Source organism: Thalassophryne amazonica, chromosome 20, assembly GCF_902500255.1.
Source record: "Thalassophryne amazonica chromosome 20, fThaAma1.1, whole genome shotgun sequence".
In the NCBI taxonomy this organism is placed as follows: domain Eukaryota; kingdom Metazoa; phylum Chordata; class Actinopteri; order Batrachoidiformes; family Batrachoididae; genus Thalassophryne; species Thalassophryne amazonica.
In genome coordinates this window covers 46,781,536-46,809,145 of record NC_047122.1, presented here as the reverse complement: position 1 = coordinate 46,809,145, position 27,610 = coordinate 46,781,536, and the positions used below count along the sequence as shown (strand labels likewise).

The 27,610-nt window shown below is 41.2% G+C and overlaps 1 protein-coding gene across 2 annotated transcripts in view; it reads left to right on the top strand.

Moving 5' to 3' along the window:
* Nucleotides 1-272: 272 nt before the first annotated feature.
* Nucleotides 273-27,610, top strand: part of tinagl1 (tubulointerstitial nephritis antigen-like 1) — a 57,966-nt gene continuing 30,628 nt past the window's right edge. The window contains exons 1-3 of one of the 2 annotated variants that reach the window (XM_034160206.1): nucleotides 273-422; nucleotides 12,678-12,988; nucleotides 17,093-17,159. In XM_034160206.1, coding sequence (XP_034016097.1) covers nucleotides 12,685-12,988; nucleotides 17,093-17,159 — 371 coding nt within the window. In that variant the 5' untranslated portion in view covers nucleotides 273-422; nucleotides 12,678-12,684. Of the gene's footprint in view, nucleotides 423-12,673; nucleotides 12,989-17,092; nucleotides 17,160-27,610 lie in introns of both variants that reach the window. The other variant, XM_034160207.1, reaches the window with a different exon arrangement.

Sequence of the window (27,610 nt, the reverse complement as noted above, 5' to 3'; positions counted from 1 at the left end):
GCCACTAGGCGGTGGACAGGAAGACAACACAACACAGCAACAAGTAGATTGACCCTGAAACCAGCAGCCACAGTGACAGTGAGGGTGGAGCGAAAGGACAAGGGGCAGAGGGAAACGGCCAGAGTGCCGCTTTGGAACAAGAGGTTCTGGTGTTTGATCAGGAAGCACGAGGAGATAACGGGACCTGTCGGAGTCACACCAGCCTGTGCTGCTGGATTCAAAACAGGAGCAAGTGGAGCAAGGGGCCGGAGAGTGAAGGGGGGCCGGGAGGGAGTGGTTAGCCTGTATATAGAGGAGAAGGCAGAGCGGATCCCGGGTCAGACACAGAAACACACACAAGTGAGGCTGACTTTTCTCTCCGATCGTCTCTACCTGTGAGTGAGTGACTGCCAGAATACCCACGGTTCCTCACACCGCATCAGGTAAACAAACTTTTTGCTTGTCTCCACTTTAAACAGGCGCAACAGGCGGACAGGTGCAAGACAAACAAACTTAATAAATGTCGAACTTTTCATCTACGTACTTGATATCCGCAGAGCGGAGCTGCTTTTGTCCTCCCAGTCAGATCTGCCCTGCTGCACCTTATTTACACTCCGGGCGGGGGATCGTGTGGCACAATAATAAACCTTATATGAGTGGCAGCCTGTGAGATATAGTTGAGGTTGGCTGGGTGCCAGCGCTCCTCTTGTGTACTCTGTAATCCTTCACTCACCTGTTTGTGTTACCAGCCACTTGCATATGTCTTCTAAATGCTGACTCTGTAGAAGTCGGGGTCCGTGTCACACAGAGAACTGGAGCTGGAAAAGTCCTTTTGCAGACTTCCTGCAGTCTGCATGGCTGGTTATTTGCTGGAGATGTTTAAAAAAAAGAAGCCGAAGAAGAGTCACAGTGGTGCTCCTGTTCCTTGGATGGTGGTGGTTCATCCTGAAGGTTAGAGGAGCTCCAATTTATTTGGTGGGTGTTTTGGACAGTATGTATGTGTGGATGACTCATCTGTCCTCTACAGAGAGGTGATGGACGGCTTGTTGGTAGCAAGTGATGTGCTGTAGTGGTGGCCTTCAAAATATACTGAAACAACACTGGACTCATGCATTAAATACTTTCTGTTTAGTATGTGACATATTTCCCTTTGTCATAAAAAAATGCATCAGTTAAACAATCAGTATTAACTGAGTTAAAAGTCTGAATTAAACCCAATGGTTATATTTTATATTATAAAATAGATTTTCAAAATATCAAAAAATTATAGATTCATATCATGAAAATTTAGTTAGTTTTTTACTTTTTGCACTACTTTTAGGGATTTCAAGTTAAACAACCTCAAAGTTCCACAATTTTATGTCTGACGACAGAGAAATTGATCTAACAAGGAAAATTTAAAGGAAAAAGTGTACTTTTTAAAACAAGAAATGCCATATTAAAACAATCAAGCCTTTCCTTGTACACTGTAAAAAATAAAAAAAAAGTCTGTGAAATTAACAGGGAAATCCAGTGAAATCACAACATAAAAACTGTGAGAAGAAAACCAGTGGATTAATATTTAGTTTACAGCAATAAAGTGTAAAATGTGGAACAAAACTGAACTGTAATTTTAACAGTAGGGGAAGCCGGGGCACAATGGATCGGAAAATGTTGTTTTGGTGGCAGCATAAACACATTATGCATATGTCATTCTGTTGTGATTTAATACAGCAAGTTATTGTTTATAAGGCTGTGTTATTTATTTCTCCCCAAGTGTAATTTACAGGTGTTTAAAATCGATTTAAAATTTTTGTTTCACTGTGCCCCGGATAACTAATTTATGGGGCAACAGTGAATCAACTTAGAATATAATGAAAAAACACGTGATTATAAAGTTTTTTTCAAAATTATTAAATATATGCTGATGCATATACAAACTATAATCCAGCAAACCAGCTATGTAATGTGTGAGTGTTTTATATAGTGATACAAGTCCTTTACAAACTATTATAAATACAACTGTCATAATTTCTGTTCAAATATGAAAACAGTTGTTTATATACACAAATTATAGAAACAATTCTTGGAAATATAAATGTATAAGCTTCAACAAGTAATATTTGTCATCCACTTGAGACTGGGGCTTAGTAAATCACTTTCTAGACTGATTCTTTGTACCCTGATTCACTGTGCCCCGGGTGCATGTGACACACGAGTCATGTTATCAAATAGCTGATAGTCTGGAGAAGACATAACACATCCTCCTCATTGGACGGGGTAGTCTTCTAACTAATAACATTTTTTCAGCCACCTTTCTTCTGTTGTGAGAAATAAATACAAAGACACTGACATCCACAAATTTACTTTTGATACGAAAAAACTGACTTCACTTGCTATTTAGTTTTACCCTTAATGTATCCAAAAACAAAACACTAATTTTAAAGGGGGATGTTTTTATGCATAAAAATATGGCATAATTGCTGCAAATACATATGTAGTTTTGCAGATATAGCTACTGATTCACTGTGCCCCGGTTTCCCCTACAAATATGTTAAAATAATCATACACCATGGTGGAATTTACATATGACTGTAGTTTAAACACGGAAAAACTTTAATACCAAAAACTGTACAGTACAGTTCAATTTTACAGATGAAAATTTTCACAAATACAGTAAAATACTGATAATTAACGGTTTGAAAAAAGAGGTGATGTGCCTGTTTAAACTACATTTTGAGTATATTTAAACACAAGGTGACTGTTTTGCAGAGATTTTATCTTCTGAATAGACAATAAAATTACAACAGGTTTACACTGTAAAATTTACATTGTAAAACCATTTACATATTCACTGTAAATTTGACCAAATTCCCCTGGCAACCACAGCTGTCAGAACTTTTCCATAAAAACAAGACAGTTTTTTTTTTTTTTTTTTTTTTTTTTTTTTTTTACAGTGTATGAGGAAAATCCCCTTTTCCATAATTGCATGTCCTCCCTGTGTTCACGTGGGTTCACTCCAGGTGTTCGCGAGCTTCCTCCCAACTTCCAAACACATGCAGGTTTGGTGAACTGGTGACTCTAAATTGTCTGTAGGTGAGAGTGTGAGTGTGTTTGTTTGCCTATATGTTACTGGCGGCTTGTCCAGCACCCCCTCACCCCCTGGCCCTTAATTGGAATAAGAGGGTATAGACAATGAATGAATGAATGCATAATTAGGGGAGTTGATGGTCTAAAGATTAAAGTAGTGGCCTTTGGCTCAGCTGATTCTTGGTTCAGTTCCACATCATAGAGGAAAATCACAAAGATCCTTTACTCCTGGTGTGTGTGTGTGTGTGTGTGTGTGTGTGTGTGTGTGTGTGTGTGTGTGTGTGTGTGTGTGTGTGTGTGTGTGTGTGTGTGTGCGCGTGCGTATAGAGATCTATAGGTGCAGTCATGCAGAAAACAGCAGAGCACAGACTGTTTCCGGAACGTGCATTAGGCGTGCAGTGTCTATTGTGTTCCGAGATCTGATTGGATAATTAATGATGCTATTTATATGTGGTCAAACCCTCGCCTTTGTCCAGCTGCATTCAGGCTTTCCATTCAGTAACCAGAGACCAGCATGGACACACAAACAACTGTACACGCGTGATTTTTGTTGTGCAATGTTTGATTGTTCAATGTGCAAACATGTAAAAATTTATTCCTAGGACAAAAAGAATCTAGTTATTTCTTTTCAGTTTATTAAAACAATAACTCAGATAACACTATAATATTGTAACGTGTTAAATTAAAAGGGAATATAACAAGGACAAACACTGGGTTAATGGGTTAATTTTGACTCATCCGTTCAATCTGAAAAGCAACTTTGTTTTGACGATGCAATATGATATCCCACAGACGTCTCTGCCACGTCTCACCCCTTTTTTCTGTGCTCCCGTCACAAAATGAGTCACATTTTTGTGACATGTTTTTATTTTACTATTTCTAACACTAACCCCTTCCCTTAACCATAACCATAACCCCACAGACCCCCCCCCACACACACATCACTGTGCATTTTGTACTCCCGACACGAAGCGCATTTCATGACGGTATAAAGAACCGTAGATTAATTTACTTTTTGTAACGCCATCAAGAAATTGGCATGAGATTGTTTTGGGATTAGCAGCAGGTGTGGTTGTCAGTGAGTGTTTAAACACAGAAAAATCACAAAAGTAAACCGACTTTGCAGTTGTTCACAACTATTAGTTGTGCTTGTCAAGAAAAACTGCTGTCCTTCCATCCGCCAGTCCGTCCATCAGCACAGCAAAACCTTCCGCATCCTAAAACTCAAGAGCTATAAAACTCTCAAAATCAAAATTTTTATACATTAATGCTGGGAGGTCAAAAATCTGCCTGCTAAAGAAAAAGAAATCATGCATTTCTGTTATTTATAAATGCCTTTTCTTTAACTTTATTTTGGGTTTCAAGTAGGATATTTACAGAAGCCCTGAAATGCTCATATTACCCACTAGATGGCAACAAAAGCTGCTCAAATGTGAAGGAAGGTCTCGACTGTTTATTCATTTGAGAAGTTCACTGCTGGAGAAAATAAGATGGGCTGACAGCCAAAAATCGTCTTACAGTTGTGTCCCTTGCCCTCATGGGAAATTTACTAGTGTCACAGTGGTTACACTTTAAAACTAAAATAACACAGACATACCTCCACATAAACCCTGTAAATTTATCCTCAAGGGAGGTACACTGTGAATGGGGTCAGTGAGTGAGAGAGAGAGAGAGAGAGAGAGAGAGAGAGAGAGAGAGAGAGAGGGAGCATTTCTGCACAGAAATGTATTAAATCATAGAGAAATAAACTGTTGCTTGTGCGGGCTATCAGATTTGTAAACGATTAAACTAAACAGAATTTTAATAATCCCTTGGGAAGACTCCCTCATGAAAATTGAGGTTCCAGCAGCACATGGGGTAAGAAGCACACGGAGTATCAAAAGTAAAAGTAAAAAAAAAAAAGTAAATACAAATATAAATACCAGAGCCAGTAAGCTACTGGCTTATTGGCTACCACTGTTTCTCTCCTTCCCGTTCTCTGTATGGCTCATACATATTTCTTATCACAAAAGAAGGCAAAGCAGCATGAATCCACCACCAAGAAATGAAAACATGAAGGGAAACATAATTGTGACCAGCGATGACAAACTGCAACCTCACCACTAGATGACATTAAATCCTACACACTGTAGCTTTTAGTATCGGGACACTTTTACATTTTTCAAAGTCCATAAATATTGCTCATGCAGGCTCACGTCCATCCATGTTTCCTCATGACAGGATGTTATTTTATTTCTGACGTTGTGGTAGCATCCAAATCTTGGATGATGACACCCTCTCCAGCATACCAACTGGGTGATAGTACTGGTCACTGGTCAGTGTAGGTGGCACGATATGCTAAAGCTTGGGACTCTGGCAAGGGTGGTCACATTCCTCCTCTCTCCACTCCCCTCACCCTGGCATCCTCCCTGCCACCTCAAAGGCAGCGCTGTTTTTCTGCTGCAGCCTTCAACCCCCCCAAGCTGGGCAGCGCAGGCCCTCCTGCTGCAGCCTTCACCCACTTTGCCTCAATTCGGATGACGGACTGCCTCAAGTTTAGTGCACATAAACAATGTCAAATGTATATGTATTGTCTTTAATTCTGATGTGTGGCATTATTACAGTAAACAAGTAATAATTGTGGATTAATTGCTGTATGTTGTCTGAAGTAATTGGAGTGTAAATGTAATTTCATTGTTGTTGCACTCGTGTAATGACAATGACAATAAATCTCATATCATATCATATCATATCATGTAATGATTTTTTTGAGTATTTAAGACTAAAATTAAACAACAGTTTGAAATTTATCCTTTCCTGGTGCACAGTTACTGAAGAGATAAATATTCAGATTTTGAACTATGCAAAACTAAAAACCAGGAACATCCGGGAGATTCCCAACATCGGAGAAGAAGGAGGAAGTGGCATCACCGCCGGAACCATCATCTTAATAGCCCCATTAATTTATGGATTCATTTATTGATTTTTACAGGCTACTGACAGCCCCATTTTCACCGAGTGGTTCGGGTCAGAGCTACACGGTGTAATACATGTCAGAACAGTTCATTCTCGCTGGAAGAATCCTTTTAATTGGCAGGTGGATCACTTATATTGACGAGCTCGCATGCACGGTGTCTGCGGCTTCTCCAATCCGCACGGAGGCAAAACTGAGTATTTTCACATTATTTTTATTGTTTTGTGGCTCATGGGATAATTTTGTTGCATGTAGAGTAGACTGAGATGTTATGAGCAGATGAGGGGCTGTGAGTCTTTCAACTTGCATTGCAAAGCGGCTCACAGTGGAACAAGAGGAGGCTCCCTTAACAGCAGAGGCTCGATCCATCAGCCGCAATAACAGATTACAGCCGGTGCTGTAACCTGGCGCCAAACTCCCGTGTGACAAAGGGACTTTTCTTCAGCCAGGACATAAGGAATTGAATTATTTTCAGACGTTTTGTAAAGGTGGATAAGTTTTCATCAGACTGAAGATGATCTCACTGAAACGAACAGGTAAGACTATATTATTTAGTCCTTGTGTGAATGGTTTTAATATTTAATAACAACGTGTTACACAACTAACGTACAGTACATGAACTGTATTCAAGAAGGAAACAATATTTATTTTAAAAATAGCTATTTTCAGTCTCTCGTGTCATTTTTCAGATTTGAAATGTATGTACCTATTTCTAAGAAGAAAAAAACAAATGAACCACACTTTCTCATCACTATTTTTCTGATGTCACAGATAGTAAAACTATTTTTTTTTTATCAGTTGATTACGACCAAAGAACTAGCAAAAAATAAAAATAAAAGCAGTTTATCATCTCCACCTGCATGCCAAAATCGCCTGTATTATTTATTTATTTTGTATAATCACCACTCTGTGGTCTGAGCTCTGGCAATATCGTCACTGTTGTCAGACTGAAGGTTTTTTCTCCAAGGTTTAGTCTCCCTCATTGTCAACTAAATAAGGCTCAAAACCACAAGGCTGTGTCCTCCAACATCTTCAGACTGGACTTAAAAAAAAAGCTCCACACTAGAAAAAAATAAGTTGTCTGAAAACAGCATGACCTCCACCGTGTTTACAATTGATTTGGACTTGAATCATCAGCATTCTGGTGATGATGTAGCAACAATATGGCTGCGGCTGAGGGCTGAAATAGAGCGCAGGCTTCAGACAGCTGTTGTTTATCCTTCACCTGTGCACTTATCGACTTTTATTGTTCAGGATTTTTTTTTTTATATCAACATTTCATCATTTTTAGTGAATATTTGTGAATATTTTTTGGTGTCACCTACACTTTAAAACCACACTTTAATAAAATATATAGCATGCACACAAACAGTAGCCCTTAGGAAACGTGGAAATCTGAGAACATAAAAGAAGCTTGAGAACCAGCCAACTTTATGACCTGACACGACAGGATCAGCCAACATTTAAAAAACTCTGTCTCTATCATTAAATCCTTGTTTTAATATTTAGTTTGTCTTGGCAAATCATAAGGAAAGTAAAACAAAAACAAAAAGGCGTTCTCCCAGGGTCGCGTGTTGTTCTCATTAGCCGGTTTGCTGCCAGCTCTATTTAAGCTTACGCCTTGTCTGTCTGCACTGTACGCAGCCGTGTGGATGTGAATGAAGCAGCAGGATGCAGATGCCATGCTGGGAGAAGTCATGCACTAATTATGTTATTCACCTCTTCACCTCTCTGCCTGTGAAGTGTGTCAGCTTCATAACCGGGTTCGCTCCTTTGCTGTGGAACAGTAGGCCAACTTCTACAATCATTTTCCCCTTCAGAAAGATAATTCCAATGGATTATACTGTATTACCTTTATCCATGATGTTTCTTAAGAGTTTGACCGATATGGATTTTCTTGGGGGCCGATATCGATATGGTACAGATATTAGGGAGCAAAGAATTTACGATACAGATATATCTGCCGGTATACAACATTTCATTATAATTCCACTATATATGCTGATGTAAAACATTTCATTCATGGCATCTTGTCCCTATTCACCCTGTTCAAAAGCTAGAATTTTCTGAAATTGAAAAAACAAGTTCTAGTAAACACAGTCAGTAGCATTCAGTAGCAAAAGTTTATATTCCACTTATTTATATCCAACATGATTCCAGAGGTAATGCTGATAAGCAAACAGCCTTGTCCTCAGTAGTTTCCTCTGCAATGAGAAACTTTTGAAGATACTGTATATCAATTTTAGCTTGACGACATGGTATGGAACTTTGTACCACTGTTCCTGCAGGACTACTTTTGGAATCTAATTCTGCAAAAGAAAGTAAAAAGGATTGAGTTTGACAGATTCATTTTGGAAAATATCAAAGTTTGGCATAAAAAAACAATTGTCTATTTAACACCTTAAATAACATTCTCGACTTTTGTGCCTATTCACCCCCGAGTCCCTATTCACCCCAGTTTACGGTACTTTTTTCTTCCAATATTGATTCCTATAAGTTTGTTTCCACTCTGCAGAACAGATTGACTTAACTCAAAAGTGAAAAGTCGGAAGTCACAATCTAAAATCATATTGTAATTATAAGTAAGTAAGCAGGTAAAAATTTTCTTGTGAAATATTTGAAATTTTAATTATTCTGTTTATCTAATATGTACTGAGACATGTTCTTTGTATGTTGGGGGTAAAGAATCAAAAATGTTTCAGTAAGCTTCACTCTCAGCCAAAGGTTTGGTGTGTTTCTCCAAACTATGAAAAGCTACAAGCATCCCGTCCATATTTTTTACATTTCAGTCAGAGATGCTTACATCAAGTAACTGATCATTTATAGTAGCGAGATTTGAACTTTGGAAGAATCTATTGTTTTAGATCACTCAAACAATCTGAGCAGCACTGAGCATTTTATTACCCGAGGCCATCAAATATGGCCATCAGGTATTGTAAAGGCTTTTCATCCGTCCGTCCGTCCATCTGTCTGTCTGTCTGTCTGTCTGTCTGTCTGTCCGTCCACCTGTTCGCCTGTCCGTCTGTCTGTGCTCAGCATGAGTTCAGTCAGAGTCTTCAACTTGACAGGGAACATTCTTGGCACACAGACCTTGGACAAGTTCAAAGGCGGCTAACCTTGACCTATTTTAAGAGGTTTTTTTAAGAGGCTAAAAAGTCACATTCTGTTTCAGTCTGTTCAGTTTTGTTTTGGAGTGGCGGGTGTGACAGCCAAGTAGAGTAGATATGCACTGTAACGTCAGTGGCTAGTCTCTCCAAAACCGCTTTGTTTTGTGTGTTTATATGTTTCTCATGTATTATGTAATAGCTAATGAGAAATAAGCACTTCTAAAATTAATTACACTAATAACTAATAACACCTCTGAACTTATTTACAAGAAATTTTGCAAACGTTAGCATGGTGACATCACAGGCTGGTAGCTAGCTGCAAAACTCTGTTTTGTTTGTGTGTAAATATATCCTCTTTGTCATATGTAAAACCTAGTGAGAAATAAACGCTTCTAAAACTGAAAGTGTTGTTTTAGCAACCTGATAACACCTCTGGAGTAATATACAAGACATTTTGCAGACAGTGTGTATGCTAACTTCTGCTAACTCAAAGCTAACTTCCTATGGAGTTATGTTATATCCTATAGAGTTATATCCTGTATAAGTTATATAGGATCTTAATAATTAATTAAACAACTCCAAATGAAAAAGAACACAATGCTCATACAGCTAAGCATATTTTAGCATTGCATTTTTTTTTTTCCTGACAGATTTAACAGCGGTGGTTGACACATTTTTTTGGGAGGCAGTTGATGGCAATGATGGTTAAGGTGACCTATTCAGCAATTAACATATAGCTAACTAGACAATTTGTTCCATCACATTGTTCATATTTATCATTTAGCAAACTGTCGTTGTCTTGACAGCTCATGTAGCAATACCACCAGTAGCTATCAGATAGCAACACACCACAATGATTTGTAAAAGTCTGTTTTGAATAAAATTAAAACCATAGGATATACAATGACTGAACTGTGGACATCAACCTTGTGGGGACAACCAAAGCAATCAAATGGATTAATGGGATTATTAACCATCAGATGACAAAGTAAAACCTCTTAAGTCATTCTAAAGTCAGTTTTAAGCAGAAACAAGTCCATTTTAAGCAGAAAACGAGACGATAATTGGCAAGTCGTTACTGATGCACTCAAATGACGTAGGTGCCACAGCAGCTGCTGCTGTGCACTCTGATCGGCCCCCTGTCTTTTATTATGAAATAATGCTGAATTTATGTGTAAATGATTGTTGTACAAAAGCTTCAGGTATGTGTCGCTGAGACAGATGTTGACTGGAGTGCAGTTTTAAGCAGAAACAAGGTGATAATCAGTGAATCATTGGTGATGCTCCGAAATGACGCTGCTGAGCTCCGAAATGACGCATGCGCAGTGAAGGCAGGGTGGACTGATTTTTAGTGGGGACCGTTCGGTCTGCAACACCTGGTCCTTTTCCTGATTTCTATCCACCTTGGTATGTCAATGAGGGTTGAACCTGACATTGCCCTTAAAGACTTCATTTTGGCCAAGGTCAAGGAATTTGAATTTCAATCCAGTTTAGACCAAACACACACACTTAGGTGGATTCCAGAATTGCCCTAGCAAGGTCAGCCATGGATCAATCATTTGAGTAAAAGTCAAGGCCAATGGAGTCAAATAGACTGTTGTAGCTGTTATTGTCTTCATGCCTACAGGTACTATTACCTAAGGGTCCCTTCACACATAACACGATTGAAGCCGACTGATGCACGAAGGAGGAATTGCATGCCACTCGTGAAAAATCAGAGCTGCCTCAAACACCTGGTACAGCTGTCATCACAACCATTCACACACACAAGCGGCTGAAAGACAGCGAATGCCCTGCGAGTGCCCATTCAACCCCTCGCTCAGTAGGTGTTGGCCAAATTCCAGGTGCCACACATGAACACGCTCGCCAGGCACTTAGAAAAGATGTGGCTATTCGTGCTCCTTGCATGAGAGTAGCGAGCAGGTGACCACATTCGAGCTGTCTGTGAAAAGTGTCTAAGTGCCCCACAAGTGTGGCGTAACCTAGCAAAATACATGTGGCGCGCCAGAGTGTCAGCTCCCCCAACACGTGACGTGCATGTCTTTCGCACCCCCCTCCCCCCGCAACAAATGTGGTATGCGGGGAGGGGGGCACACTTGCATGAAATGCTGATATGTATGTACAGACATGAACACGTGGGGACTGGACAGCCGCATCTGGGCGCTCGCAGCAGGTCAAGGCGCCTCTCAGCTGATGTCCGGCCAGTCACTCACTGACAGCTGGAAATGATGGCTCAGTGCACACGCTGTGTTAAACTAACAACACAGAGAACACAGCCAAGACAGGTATATAAATAATTACTACAATAACTACATACACAATTACATTAGAAATAGAACACAGAAACAGAGAGGGACACTTTGTTCTTTGCACTGCATGAACAGGTGGGCGTGGCCTAAACAGCAGCAGTTGTTGAGATCTCCGGGTCCGTGAGTCCCAGCTGGAGAACACGCACTATGTTTAGAAGGACATGACCTTACAACTCTACGCCGTGAGGCGCGTGCATGTGCCTGCTGTCCTCGCGTGGAAATACATAAAAGCATATATCATTTTTGCCACAGGCTGGAGCGGCCGCTCAGTGCGCACACTGGCAGGCTGCTCCATCTGAAAAGGACCGTCTGATCGTGTGAACAGTCAGCTGGTGATCTGAATGTCACGTCTGCCACGTAAGCTCTGGTCCACATGACGCGTTGTCTCCTTCAGCGAGTCGCTTGCTGTAGACGCGTGCGGAGCCGGCTGGACACACGGGGCCAGCAGATGTGGACATGATAAGCACGCACTGCGTCATTCATGTCATTTCATGACTGTACGTCTATGACCATGGGTCATCTGTAGAGGAACAGAAGGATCATACTTGTATTGTCCACTCGAGAAGAGGGATTCAAAAATTTGCTGAGTTTTTTATGGTGTGTGGTTTTTATTTTTTCCCCCACAGCAGCGACGTCTGCAGACAAAGGGGGGCCTGTCCCGCTGCGACCTGGAGCCTCGAGGCGCGTGTCACTGCGGGATTTCCCTCGAGATCACTCAAGCTGCTTACTTCATCTGCACTTACACGCCTCCCTCCACATAATTACCACATGCCAACATGATCCATTAAACACTCCCTCCAAATTGGGTGGCCAATTTAATACGTACATTTCCCAGCTCCACCTCCAACTGTCAAACACGGCCACTGCTGCATCCTTGCCACTGCTGCTGCTCAGCCCCACCTCCACCCCAGCATCGACCCGTGGGCGCCTCAGATTGGGGAAATGTGTGTACCTAATCATCACTCCACAGTATGTCATAGAAGCGTGTGCGGGGAGCAACGAGGTCGGAGGCACTAAACTCCAACTATGTTCTGCTGCTGCAATAAATGTAACAAACAGAAGGGAATTGACCTCACGCTTGTGTAGAGAAGATCCTGCGCTTTGGAACAGAACCACGTACTAGTAGGGAGCAGAACAGAACACATGGGAGCTGCAGAACTTTCTGTTACATCAGCGCTGTTATTGATAGATGTTGGTATTAACTGATCCCGTTCAGTGAAAATATCTCATGTTTTGATTTCTTTTTGAACCATCTGACAGATTTATCATGAAAATCATCCTCTTGATGGTGGCAGCACTGCTCCTGGTGCTGGATGAGGGGACTGCAACCAGGATCCTGTCAAGAAGGACCAAGAGGGAGCTTGCCGGTCCGCTCTACATAGGTGCCATCAGGGATCCATTTGGCTCTTACTGTCAGAGGAGAGGAGGCTGCTGCCCCGGCAGAGACGACCTGTGCACGGTGCCATACCTGGACACCATCTGCTACTGTGACCTGTTCTGCAACCGCACTGTATCTGACTGCTGCCCTGATTTCTGGGGCCATTGTCTCGGTGTGCAGCCGCCTTTTTTTGGTAAGTACAGAAATGCAAATGTGTGTGTGTGTGTGTGTGTGTGTGTGTGTGTGTGTGTGTGTGTGTGTGTGTGTGTGTGTGTGTGTGTGTGTGTGTGTGTGTGTGTGTGTGTGTGTGTGAATCACTGTTGGCCACCTACCCCATGAATGTCACAAAAACAACCATGTCCTCTATTCAAAAAATCATAACATAGTATTGACTATTTACACAATGTTCAGTAAAATTGTAGCAAACAGAAAATTTTCTTAGTTATTACATTAAAGTAACGTGATCCAACACAGTGAGGCTTTGCCAGAGATGTAGCAGTAGGCAGCTGGATTTCAGATTTAAACCACCATTGTATAGTTAATTGAACCAAATGAACCAATTGTGTCTGAAATTTATTCAGTTTTGAAGTGCAAAATGATTTATTGTCTTAAAACCTCAACACATAAGTAAATTCAATAAATAAACAAAACAAACAATGAGCTGTTTCCACTGTTCTGGAATGCTTGAAGCACAAAATGAAACACCTGAGTCAGAAAATGTTTCAACGTTTCAATGCCTGGTGCACTTCAATGGTGACTTCAAATGAAGCTTTGAAATCCAAAGTATATTGTCAGGATTCTAGCTTCCTATTTTAATAATAATAATAATAATAATAATAATAATTTGTCCATCTGTCCATCAAACCTTCCTCTATGATAAAGTCTTGATATATTTAGTCTTGACAGGCAGAATCAAATGAATGTTTTGGGTTAGCTGTGCTCACATGAATCATCTTTAGGGCGGCACTGTGGCATATTGGTTAGCACTGTTGCTCACAGCAAGAAGGTCATGTTTTCCCCGTGTTCGCATGTGTCCCCTCCGGGTACTCCGGCCTCCTCCCACTATCAAAGACATGCAGGTTAAAATTCTACTCACAACACCCCATAATGACAACATGAATTTTTTTTTTTAATTTTTGCAAAAAACTGTGGAAAAGTGTGGAAGGTTACCGGTGTCGCAGACCGAACGGTTCCCCTAAAAATTGCCCCCCCGTTCACGGATTAACACCTCGTTTCTGCTTCAAACTGCACACCAGTCATCATTTATCTCAACAACAGATATCTGAAGCTTTTGTACAACAATCATTTCCACATAAATTCAGCATTATTTCATCATAAAAGGCAGCGGAAGCGATCATAGCGCCGCGGCTAAACAAGCTACTAGCTGATGTGTTCACTGCGCATTGGAATTCATGGAATTTCGCATTGTTTCTGCTTAAAACAGCCTCATTTCTGCTTAAAACTGACTTTACAATGATTTAAGAGGTTTTTGCCTTTATTATGTGATGTTTAATAATCCCATTAATCCATCTGATTGCTTTGGGTGAAGAGACTCCGTCTCAGACGTGCTGCTGTGGTCCGAAACGACGCATGAGCAGATGCAAAGGTAGACCGATTTTTAGGGGCAGACTATTCAGTCTGCGACACCAATTCAAACCCCACCTCTGCCACATTTCTCCATGCAATGTGGAGTTGCATCAGGAAGGGCATCCGGTGTAAATCTGTGCCAGTTCAACATGCAGATCCACCTTGGATCTGCTGTGGTGACCCCGGGTGACAACAGGGGAGTAGCTGAAGGAACTTACTTTTTAGTTGAGCATGTGGCTGTGTTTGTTTGTCTGTATGTGGCGTCCTGTCCAGGGTGTACCCCGCCTCTCGCCCTACGATTGCTGGGATAGCAATCCCACATGACCCTTAATTGGAGTAAGTGGGGATAGAAAACGAATGAGTCATCTTTCATTTTAGTTGTATCTCCCAAGTTATCATGACCCCTCTTGCAATGGCTCCACGCTCTGGAGCGCTGGGCCACCTCACAGTTTGAGAACTGCTGATCTATTGGAGCATTCCGCTGACCGTGCAGACATGTAAAATGTGTCGGTGACAGCGGAAGACTACCTGAGAAAGAAGCAGGAACAGTAGGCTTCTTATTAACCCAGACAGAGGGAGGAGGGGCAGATGGAGGGATGAATGAAGGTCAGGAGAAAGAATGCGGACTATGTGAAGGGAAAGACAGACAGGCAACAGGCACAGAACAAGAATCAGAGCGTTACATGCAGGTATTTGTTCTGTGGACGACAAGGTGGGGGCTGTTGGACGTATAGACATGAGTGCAACAGCGCGTGTTATCGCGCACAGCTCGGAGCAAAGCTCAGAGCACATTTTTGCACAGTTCTTTTATCTTATCCGTGCACTCCTGACAACTGCCCAGTGCACGCCAACATTCAAACCTGCATTCATCTGGTGTTATGTCACCATAATGCTCCTGCAATTTAACATAGAAAAGCTGCAAAGATCCCTTCAAAATAGAATTTTGTCTTTGTGCACTAACTAGAGGTGGGCGGATCGATCCTAATATCGATAATATCGATACCAACGCTGGTGTTGATATTGAACGATCCTCGTGTAAAAACATCGATACTCAAGCTTTTTTTCTCTCACGCACGCACTGACCGCTGCGCACACAGATTCAACAAAGTCTCCTCTCTGTCTGTAAGAGCAGCACTGCGCTGTGTCACACAACACGGAGCAGCGCACCCTTGTATTGTGGTTTGTCAACCCTCTACCTCAGGAGATTTTGTTTTGTGTTGAGTGATATTTTTTTAAACAAAAATGTTGATTGTAATAATAAAGTATTTTGTTGTCACGTACAATGTTTGGTGAAATTCTATCCTAGGTCTTTTGGATCCTTTGGATCTATGAAAAAGTATCGGTATCGGTATTGATATCGGCGATACTGGGCATGTATTTACTTGGTATCGGATCAATACCAAAATTCCCGGTATCATCCACCTCTAGCACTAACACAGGTGTTATACAGACCGTGAGGGGGGATGATGGGAAACATCACATTGTTCTAAATCTAAGGTGCATTTCACTCTAACACCATGTTACAATTTAAATATCCATATAACTCATAGACTGTGTTCCCAGTGTGTCAGTAAGAAAATATAGTCATCAAAAATTTGCAATGAAGCAGGCTTCAAATGGGAAGTGTCACAGCTCCCCTGATATTCTGTTTCACACTTTTCAGACCTGTGCAGTTCGTCTGTGTCTGATCACAGAGGTAGTAGATGAGCTGTTTTATTTTAAGTAGAGGTAGCAAAGTGGAGCGTGAGCTGGTTAAAGCATGACAAGAACGTGGGCAGCCTGAGAAGGCAGGAAAGGCGCTAACGCAACATTCCTCACTGGATTATACTGAAACTCAGAGCTTCTGAGACCTCACGTATTCTGAGCGCGCGCACACACACACACACACACACACACACACACACACACACACACACACACACACACACACACACACACACACACACACACACACACACACACACACACACACACACACATTGATCGGTACATGTAGACACCAAGGGGTTGCATAATAAATAAATGTTTGCACAACTTATTTGAGTTTCTGTCTCTGGATTTTTGTCATATATAACAAAGTAAAATTCTCAAGGTTGTCTATAGTGCTTCACAACACTTCACTTTTTCCACACTTTATGTTACAGCTGTATTCCAAAATGGATGAAATTAATTTTTTTTCCCTCAAAATTCTACACACAGTACCCCATAATGACAATGTGAATTTTTAAAAGATATTTTCAAATTTATTAAAAATAAATAAATAAATAAAAAAGAAATCACACGTACATAAATATTCACAGCCTTTGCCAAGAAGCTCAAAATTGAGCTCAGGTGCATCCTGTTTCCACTGATCATCTTTGAAATGTTTCTGCAGCTTAACTGGAGTCCACCTGGGGTACATTCAGATGATTTAGAAAGGCACACACCTGTCTATATATAAGGTCCCACAGTTGACAGTGTATGTCAGAGCACAAACCAAGTTCACCAATGCAGGTTAGCTGAACTGGAAATTTTAAATTGACCGTAGTTGAGAGTGTGGCTGTGTTTGTTTGTGAGTTTGTAAGAAAAAAATGGATTTAATCCATTTTGGAATAAGACTGTAACATAACAAAATGTGGAAAAAGTGAAGCACAGTGAATACTTTCCAGATACACTGTAGTTATTTAACCCTTGCTCATATGTTACGGTCATCCTCTTTGTTTCTTTTCAGGCACATGTGAGCGAAATGGAAACCAGTTTGTTACAGGACAAACTTACAAAGAGAACTGCAATTTATGGTATGGAAAAGTGATCTTTCTTCTTCCACTCTTACATGCTGATTTTACTCTTAAACTTTATTATTATTACTATTTGGCAAATTAAAGTGAAAAAAAAAAATCCTTTTCCCACCCGATCAAAATGTTTCATTGATGTGCCCCTTATCTGCTTCACTGAATCTATAAGATGCCAACACTGATTAAAACACAAATATACTTGTGCCCTGTTTTACAATAACAATGTTTCATGCCAGTTTAGCATTATTTCATTATTTTGTCCAACAATGTGTCTTTAGTAAAACATTTCTTCAATGTCTCGACAATATAATAATGGTTTGGTGCTTTTTCCATCATAAAACAGCAAATTTGATTTTAATCTTTTATGCTCACATGAGCTGCAATTACCAGAGACAAAATTAGTAACTCATTCAGCTATGTAACGACTGAAGTAGCTTCAGAGAAGAGAATATTCGTGGCCTTCAAGCTGCAGAGCTCTGGGGCCACGTGTATGTATACAAGAATGTGTATATGTGAGTCCGACGTTTTCCCGTACATAAAGTGGTGCTTATAAAAGAAGACTGCACAGTGAGAATGTGTGTACTTCATGTATACTTCAGAACATGTGTACATACATTTTTTTTTTACAGCAAGTCAAGCTTGATATGCTAATATGGATATGAAAAACAAGATTTAACATGAAGCAAAACTCTTGCAAAGAGCTTGCATTATGTGCTATCGTTTTCCTGTTCAGTAGCTTTTCTGTTTATGTGTAATTCCAAACACAAAGCCACCACATAAATTTTTTTCTCCGCTGCTCTAAGTCTCAGTTTCACATTCAGTGAAACTGTACTTCTTTTATTGGCATGTCTAATAATGTCTGATGAAATCAGGGTTTTTATATTGTACAAATAATGGATGGTAAGGAGTCCAACATAGAGAAATACTGGATGAAGAAAAGTTATATTGGACTATGTTGGACGACTTGCCATCCATCAATTGTTATGTTCTCCACCCGCCTCTCAAATTAAGCAAACAACAAAGAGTCAAGTAAATTAGATCAATTTATTTTGTTGTGAACAGCATATGAATGCTTCTAAAACGTCAGTAGCGTGCTTGTTTACCTTCTTAGTGTTTTTGGCATCCTTGGAGTTCAATATTTCCACCAGTTCCTCCTCTGTGAACTCAGCAAACCTCGCTGGCAGATGATTTTTTCTGTTTGCTGTTGTTGACATGTTTGTTGCCATGTTTTTCAACCAGCGTCTGTCAGCAAGTTCCTGACCTCTGCTACGTCGTTAGTGATGTCACCGCATGAATAATTGTATGCCGCGCTCTGATTGGCTAGCTGTTGGCAGTAAGCTCTAACGCTATTGGTCAGTGGGAACCGATCCAATATAACTTTTGGTCCTAGCTTTTTTGGATCCCTTTGGAGCAAACATAAATTTCTGGCGCCAAGCATGCCAAAATACAGGTAAATGATGGACAGAAAGGCTAATCTGTGATTGGCTATTGCAATCTGAGTGGAGAACACACACACACACACACACACACACACACACACACACACACATATATATATATATATATATATATATATATATATATACACAAGGTCTATTAGAAAAGTATCCGACCTTATTATTTTTTTCAAAAACCATATGGATTTGAATGACGTGTGATTACATCAGACATGCTTGAACCCTCGTGGGCATGCGAGAGTTTTTTCACGCCTGTCGGTTACGTCATTCGCCTGTGGGCAGTCTTTGAGTGAGGAGTCACCCACCCTCTTGTCGTTTTTTTCATTGTTTAGGAATGGCTCAGAGACTGCTGCTTTGTTTGATCAAAATTTTTTCAAAACTGTAAGGCACAACTGAGTGGACACCATTCAATAAATTCAGCTGGTTTTCGGTAAAAATTTAACGACTGATGAGAGATTTTGGTCTGGTAGTGTCGCCGTAAGGACGGCCCACGGCGCCTGACGGCGATCTGCGCTTCGAGGCGGCAGCGTCTCGCCGTTTCAAGTTGAAAACTTCCACATTTCAGGCTCTGTTGACCCAGGAAGTCGTCAGAGAACAGAGAACTTTCAGAAGAAGTCGGCATGAGGAGTTTATTCGGACATTCCATTGTTAATGGACATTTTGTAATGAAAGAACGTGCGGGCAGATTCGCATGACGGGCCGGACCCGACCGCGGGGGGTTGCGACAGGAAAAACACCTCCGTTGGAAATCTTAACGGGCAAGTTGGAACATGTCCAAGCTGTTAAACAATTTCTCAGTTACTCACTTGTTGAAAGCCATCAAAAGCCGCCTGAATTTTACAAATGGTTTTCAACACGGAGGTGTTTTTCCTGTCGCGGCGCACACAGATTCACCGAGTCGTCACAGAAACGACTCGGCGAATTTGCGCGCACGTCTTTCATTAAAAAATGTCCTTAAACAGTGGAATGTCCGCATAAAGTCCTCATGCCGGCCTCTTCTGAATCTTCTCTGTTCTCTCACGACGTCCTGGGTGAATTAAGCCTTAAATTAGGATGTTTTCAGGTTGAAACAGGCCGACGACAGCGCCTGGAAGCGCTGCAGGACGTCCCGCTCCATGGGAAGTCCTTACACCGACAGAAACACCCCATAATCTCTCATCAGCCGTTAAACTTTTCACCGAAAACCAGCTTAATTTCTCGAATAGTGTCCACTCGGATATTCCTCACAGGTCCAGAAAATTTTTTGATAAAGCAACGCGCGCCGTCTCGAGCAGTGTGTGAAACAAAGGAATTCAGCCGAGAGGGCGGGACCACATCTCACTCAAGGCCTGCCCACAGGGAAATGATGTCACCGACACGCATGCGCATGAGGGTTCAAGCATGATTGGTGTAATCGCATGTCAATCAAATCCATATAGTTTTCTTTTTTTTTTTTTTTTATAAAACTGCCGGTTAGTTTTATAAGATACCTCGTGTATATATATATCATATGCAATTGCTTATTCAATGGAGTGTCTGCATCCATTCATGGCTAAAGATGGGAGTGGAAATCAGCCACCTGCATGTGCACACAATTTTACAATTAGATAAAAAAAAAAAAAAAGAACCACATGGAAATTATATTTGTTGTTTTAAAAAAAAAATCAAGACTTCACCACCAAGCATTATAAGATTTAAATGATTTGTGTTGTTTTGTCACTATCAACTGCGTCACCATTTCTGCAGCGCCCTCTGATGGTGGCAGTTGAAAAGCCCGATCACTGTCATCGGTGTGTGTGTCCCCAGGTCACAGACTGTTTTCTGGGTCTGATAAAGAGGAAGCAAGAATCAGGAAGCTACAGTTAAAATCATACTGCCGCTGACTGTCCAAAGCTGGAACTGAGCAATACTTTTGCACTGTTGAAACAAGATTTCTTGAAATACTTATAAAGAAACAAAAATTGTTCAAACACCAATTTAACTGTACTCCGATCAGTCAGGCTTTAGGCCTGAGTGTGAACATATTTGTTGGCTTTTTTTCACATTCAAACTCTCTGGGGAAAGCGGGATGCTTTAGGGTTTAGTGTAAACTGTCTGTTGAACAAAAAGTGTTTTGCCTCTTGTGTATTCCGCTCTTATCTTTTGGCCGTGGGACAAAGTACGGTGAGGTATTTGCTGTTCTGTCTGAGTGAGGATGAGTTTGGCAGGCTGTCCTTGTAGCAGGAAAACCAGTAGCAACATGACAAAGATGAACTCAACAACAGGTCCTTTTTTGTCACTTGTGTCCTTTCAAACCTTTTCAACAATATCTCCATGTTCTCCTGCTGAGCAACACTGTAAGTGGTTGTCTTTCAAAATTATCAGAGTGCAACAAGTTCATGTCAAGTCCACTCAATTTGAGCGCACAAAACTATCCCTGGATTTAAAAAAGAGTAGATCTGAAGAGATCTACTTTGCAAAGTTGATATTTTCTACAGTTTCGTGTTAGTGGATCTACATGAAAATTAAGCTTCTAAAAATAATTACAACAGTTCTCCTTGGCACTTTTTTTCTGAGGGCAGCAGTGTAGTTTTGTTTTTCTGCTGGACATCAGTTGAGTGGGGGGTAAAACTGCTTGAATTCCTCAAGTCCTCCACATGCAGCAGTTTTTCCACATCTTTCTCATTTGCTGTCCCTGAAAGAGCTTGGACAAGTCCCCACTTCTTTCAAACACGTGCATGTGAACATGCACACTCTCAGACATGTTGGCATACGTTACCCTAAAAAGCCCCCTATTGCTCACTGTGTGTAATGGGCGCCTTGTATGGCAGCACCCTCAGATTGGGTGAATGTGAGGCATTACTGTAAAGTGCTTTGAGCGTCTGATGCAGATGGAAACGTGCTAAATAAGTGCAGTCCATTTACCATTTACCATACTTCTGGGCAGTAAAACTAATGTAAAGACTACTGTTTTATAAACAATTCCATAAGACTTGTGGATGGAAAATGGCCTTTTCAGATATATTAGGCAAAAAGCTTCACTTTTTTTTAAAAATAAATACATTATATCTGATGACACTGCATAACAGAGCCATGTCTGTCTGTTTGCATCAGTTCCGGTGTCTCTGAGTGCATAGTTCTTCTAGGGAGACACTGGGACAGAGTTAAAGAGAAATAGGGCAAGACATATCTTCCTGTGTAAGTTGAACAGGAGTAAATTCACATTTATATTTGAAACATGGTGCTACAGCTTCATGCAAAAAAAGAGATAAAACTGATTTAATTGACGCATTATTGATTTATAATGCAAACAGCATGTTAGTGATCAGAAGCTAACGAGCTAATTAATGTTATTGTACCAGGCACAAAACATGAGGGAACTGCTTTGCTTTGGCAACAGACAGGACCAGACAGAAGGTGAGACAGAGACACACAGGGAGAGACTGAGACAGTAACATAAATACAGACACCAACAGAATAAGTACAAACAAATAGAATCATGACAAGACACTGAAATAATGACTGATAAGGTCAGACAGAAACACAAAGAGAGACAGAAATAGAGACAGACATAGAAGAAGCCAACACTCTAAGAATTAAAATGTTTGATTTAATTGACAAAGTTATGTGGAAAAAGTTACCTTAACTTTATCAATTTAAATTCAACATTTTATGCCTAAGAGTGTATGTTTCATTTTTTAGAGTGAAGATAACAACACAGAGAGACATACAGGAGGAAACACAGTGCAACAAGTAAACAACTGCCAAAACTCATATTAATGTGTCATGACCCATAATGAAAAAAGGCATGTTTGAAGCACAATGGGAACTTTTTTCCTCTGAATTTCTCCCTAAATTGCTTGTAAAACTTGGGTTTTATTCTCCCGTTATAGTACAGTATATTACACCGATCATCTATAACATTGTGACCGCTGACAGGTGATGTGAATAACACTGATTATGTACAGTGAGGAAAATAAGTATTTGAACACCCTGCGATTTTGAAAGTTCTCCCACTTAAAAATCATGGAGGGGTCTGAAATTTTCATCTTAGGTGCATGTCCACTGTGAGAGACATAATCTAAAAAAAAATAAATAATCTGGAAATCATAATGTATAATTTTTTTAATAATTTATTTGTATGTTACTGCTGCAAATAAGTATTTGATCACCTGTGAAAATCAATGTTAATATTTGGTACAGTAGCCTTTGTTTGCAATTAGACATCAAACGTTTCCTGTAGTTTTTCACCAGGTTTTCACACACTGCAGCAGGGATTTTTGTCCACTCCTCCATACAGATCTTCTCCAAATCTTTCAGGTTTGGAGTTTCAGCTTCCTCCAAAGATTTTCTATTGAGTTCAGGTCTGGAGACTGGCCAGGCCACTCCAGGACCTTGAAATGCTTCTTATGGAGCCCCTCCTTAGTTGCCCTGGCTGTGTGTTTGGGGTCATTGTCATGCTGGAAGATCCAGCCATGACCCATCTTCAATGCTGTTACTGAGGGAAGGAGGTTGTTTGTCAAAATCTCACAATACATGACCCCATCCATCCTCCCTTCAATACAGTGCAGTCATCCTGTCCCCTTTGCAGAAGACCACCCCCAGAGTATGATGTTTCCACCCCCATGCTTCATGGTTGGGACGGTTTTCTTGGGGTTGTTCTCATCCTCTAAACATGGTAAGTGGAGTTGATTCCAAAAAGCTCTATTCTGTCTCATCTGACCACATGACCTTCTCCCATGCCTCCTCTGGATCATCCAGATGGTCACTGGTGAAGTTCAAATGGGCCTGGACATGTGCTGGCTTGAGCAGGGGGACCTTGCTGCCCTGCAGGATTTTAAACCATGACAGCATCATGTGTTACTAAAGTAATCTTTGTGACTGTGGTCCCAGCTCTCTTCAGGTCATTGACCAGGTCCTCCTGTGTAGTTCTGAGCTTTCTCAGAATCATCCTTTCCCCACAAAGTGAGATCTTGCATGGAATCCCAGACCGAGGGAGATTGACAGTCATCTTGTGTTTCTTCCACTTTCTAATAAATAATCATAACAGTTGTTGTCTTCTCACCAAGCTACTTCCATCCCAGCCTTGTGCAGGTCTACAGTTTAGTCCCTGGTGTCCTTAGACTGCTCTTTGGTCTTGGCTATGGTGGACAGGTTGGAGTGTGATTGACTGAGTGTGTGAACAGGTGTCTTTTATACAGGTAACAAGTTCAAACAGGTGCAATTAATACAGGTAAAGAGTGCAGAATAAGAGGGCTTCTTAAAGGAAAATTAACAGGTCTGTGTGAGCCAGAATTCTTGCTGGTTGGTAGGTGTTCAAATACTTATTTGCAGCAGTAACATACAAAGAAATTATAAAAAAAATCATACATTGTGATTTCCGGATGTTTTTTTTAGATTATGTCTCTCACAGTGGACATGCACCTAAGATGAACATTTCAGACCCCTCCGTGATTTGTAAGTGGGAGAACTTGCAAAATCGCAGCGTGTTCAAATACTTATTTTCCTCACTGTAGTTACAACAGCACAATACATTTGGCAGCACATTCACATTTTGTCATCGCAGTTGGTTTTTTTTTTTTTGGAAGCAGGAAAAATGATCTCCCAAACTGCAGCTCTTTTGGAATGTTCCCACTCTTAAGTGATCAGTATCGACCAATAGTGGTCCAAGGAAGGAAAACGGGTGAACTGGTAACAGGGTCATGGACAGCCAAGGCTCACTGATACACCTGTGGAACAAAGGATGTGCTCCAATATAATGCCCCGTTTACACCAGACTGAGACCTACAAGATCATGACATTTTGTCAACTCTCGCAAGTCTTGGCTGGTCTCCGTTGTGATCTGTTACTTGCATTTACACCATTGCATTGCGACTGAATTGTGCAAGTGAAAAATATGTTAATATCCGTGATACGAACCCATGCAGAGTTAACTGAGAGTCTATTAGGACCAATAGGATTAAACTGAGAGTGAGTTGAGACATGTGAGAGTTGATCAAGACCGACTATGGGACCCATGTATCTGTTAAATGGTCGCACAACTTGTGCGAGTGTTTTAAACTGCTCAGTACATTTGCACACCTGTTGGACACCAATGGGGAGTGATGGGGACCAAGAGGGATCATTTTCCAACCACGGTGACCCCATTGTGACCAGCCTGCAACCCATGGGAGTCAATGAGAGTAACGGCGAGCAGAGCCCATTTTTCGATTGCAAGTCGGTCGTGGACTCGGTATAAATGGGGCGTTAGAATCTGCTGCTAATGTCTTGGTGCTAGATACCACAGCACATCTTCAGATGTTTGGTGGAGTTCATGTCTTGATGGGTCAAGACTGTTTGGATGGAAATAGGGGGACCTACACAAACGGTCTGATGGGATTTAAGACATCTTGAAGAAAAAAACAAATCACCTCCTTGGTTGCACGTCTGGTATGCGAACTCTGCTGTTCTGAAAAGAACCTTATGCACAAACAGTTTCCCACATGTACGTTAAACTCACACTCAGAAAGTCTTGAAGAATTGCACCACTTCTCTGGCACAGGATGCACACCCTCCCATTTCCACGCAGACCCTCCTCACTTATTAATTTCCCAAATGTGCATCCTCCCACTTTTCAGTCTGTCTCAGCAGGACGGCTGCTGGGTGGAGGTCAGAGCTTCCGCTTTGAAATGTTCTCCCTTCTTTTCTGCCAGTATCTCATTAGCAGCGTTTTTATCTACCCTTCCTTCGTGTCTTCACTCCCCGATAACTTTAAAAAGAGAAAACAGCCATCCTCTGGTCTCAAGCCCAACGCTTAACCACTAGACCATCACCTCCCCTAACATAAAGACAGAAAACTCTGGGTGTTATACACTCCAGCTTAACATGTGGGTAGGCTCAGTCATCAAAACACTTGAGTTTATTTCCAAAACAAGAAATACCATTATTGAAAAAAGTAAATTACTGCCACCAACATGCAGTATAGTACACTGGTAATGTCACACATGCTATTAATTTTGTAACTCAAAAAAGGTACATTCTGCTAATTTTTTAATGCAAATTTTGGTTTGGTTCCAAAACAGGAAATGTGCCACATCTGTTTGCCTACAAACTGAGTTATATCCATTTCAGCATGAAAACAACATATGGATTCACATGTACAGCATTTTGACCACAAAACTAGTTTTTGGACTTTAAAATACCACAAAACTAAATAGGATTTAACATTTTTATCTAATGTGTGTTAAAAAGTGACAAATTACATTTCTATACCATAATTTACTTTAATATATACATTTATTTCCTCAAAGCAAATAAATAAATAAAAACATTTAAATAAATAAAATTTCATGAATTTCTCTAAATTAACAAAATGCATATGTTTCATCTTGGAAATCAACTTAACTTGTACAGTCTATTAAATTTTAGAGACTGATGCTGTTTGAAGCTTTTTATCAATGAGGAGGCACGTCAGTAAAAGGGTTAAAGGTGTTGCAGTCTGTTGTGTTGCTGATAACATGACAGTTATTTATTTACACCAATCACAGGCTGCATACCGCCTCCTAGCTGCATCAGTAATGACCTGAAATAGCAGCTCTCCCCCTTTTACTTTGGCAACAGCGTACAGCCTCGAGTCTTTGTAGACTGTGTGACAAATCTTGTCAGACACTGTTGTGAGGTCACTGGTGGGGCGCTGTGCGAAGGTGCACCTCCTGTCGCCCGGATGGTTGTGTATGTGTTTATATTTCCCAACACAACACTGTGTCTGTCTCTGTTTGAGACTGTGATGGAGAGTGTGAAACATGGCCTCCCGCTGGTCTCTGTTAGGTTCTTTTATTGTGGTGAGTGATCTCAAAAGGAACTGGACAGGAAACGGACTTCAAAGTTTAGATGTTGTATTGAAAAAGTTCAAACACTGATACATCTCGTTGTTGTTGCACTTGTAATGACAATGACAATAAATCCCATCCATCCATAGAGTCATCTGCAGCGCTGGGGTCTTGGACCAGATCACATGCTACATCTGGAGCAAAGAGCCCAGATTTCTTTTCGGTATAGTTCAGAAAATTGTTGGGATCTCTCATCATCTGCAGTGGTTGTTTACTGCACGGATCCAGAGTGGTGATTCCAGAGTACCTGAGACCACAAGTCCTGGAACTCCTACATCTTGGACACTTTGGAATGGAGAAGATGAAACAACTCACAAGGACTTCTGTGTACTGGCCAGGCATCAATGATGCCATTGAAGGAGTGAGCCACAGCCCACTGTTCATCCCTGGATGCTACCAGAAAAACCATGGAGCCAGATCCATGTCGATCACGCCATCAACTTCATGGGCTCTAACTGGTTGGTAGTCACGGACGCATACTCAAAGTATCCGTGTATTCATCACACCACATCAGTTGGGTCGAGAGCCACAATCGATCTTCTGGAGGAGGACTTCGCTGATTTTGGCTACCCACACACACTGGTGACTGGCAATGTGACAATGTTCGCCTCAGAAGAGTTCCAGAGCTGGTGCAAGGAACGAGGAATCACGCACCTCACAGGAGCACCCTATCATCCTGCTACCAATGGATCTGCAAAAAGCTTAGTGCAAAGCTTCAAACAGGCGCTACGCAAGTCATCTCTGTCACCAAGGAGAGCACTTCAGGAGTTCCTACTACAGTACCACTGTACACTGACATCCTGTGGATACTCGCCAAGTGAACTCCTCAACGGTTGGCAACTCAGAGCAAGGATCCATACTCTGCTACCGTCACCTGCGCACATCGCTCAAGGAAAGCAGATACGGGATGCGACCAAATTACAGGTGCAGGAATTACCCATACCCATGGACAAGCTCACTCGAAACTACCAAGTTGGTGATGCAGTCTACACAGAGTACTTTGGACCTCATCATGACCAACAGCCGAGATGGGTTCCTGCCATCATCACAAAACAACTCGGTACCAGATCAGTCAGTGTGTAGGTCATTCCTCGAGGACCCACCTGGAGATGTCACTGGGAGCAGCTACATCCCAGATACATCAATGAAGATGATGTCAACCCACCAGAGG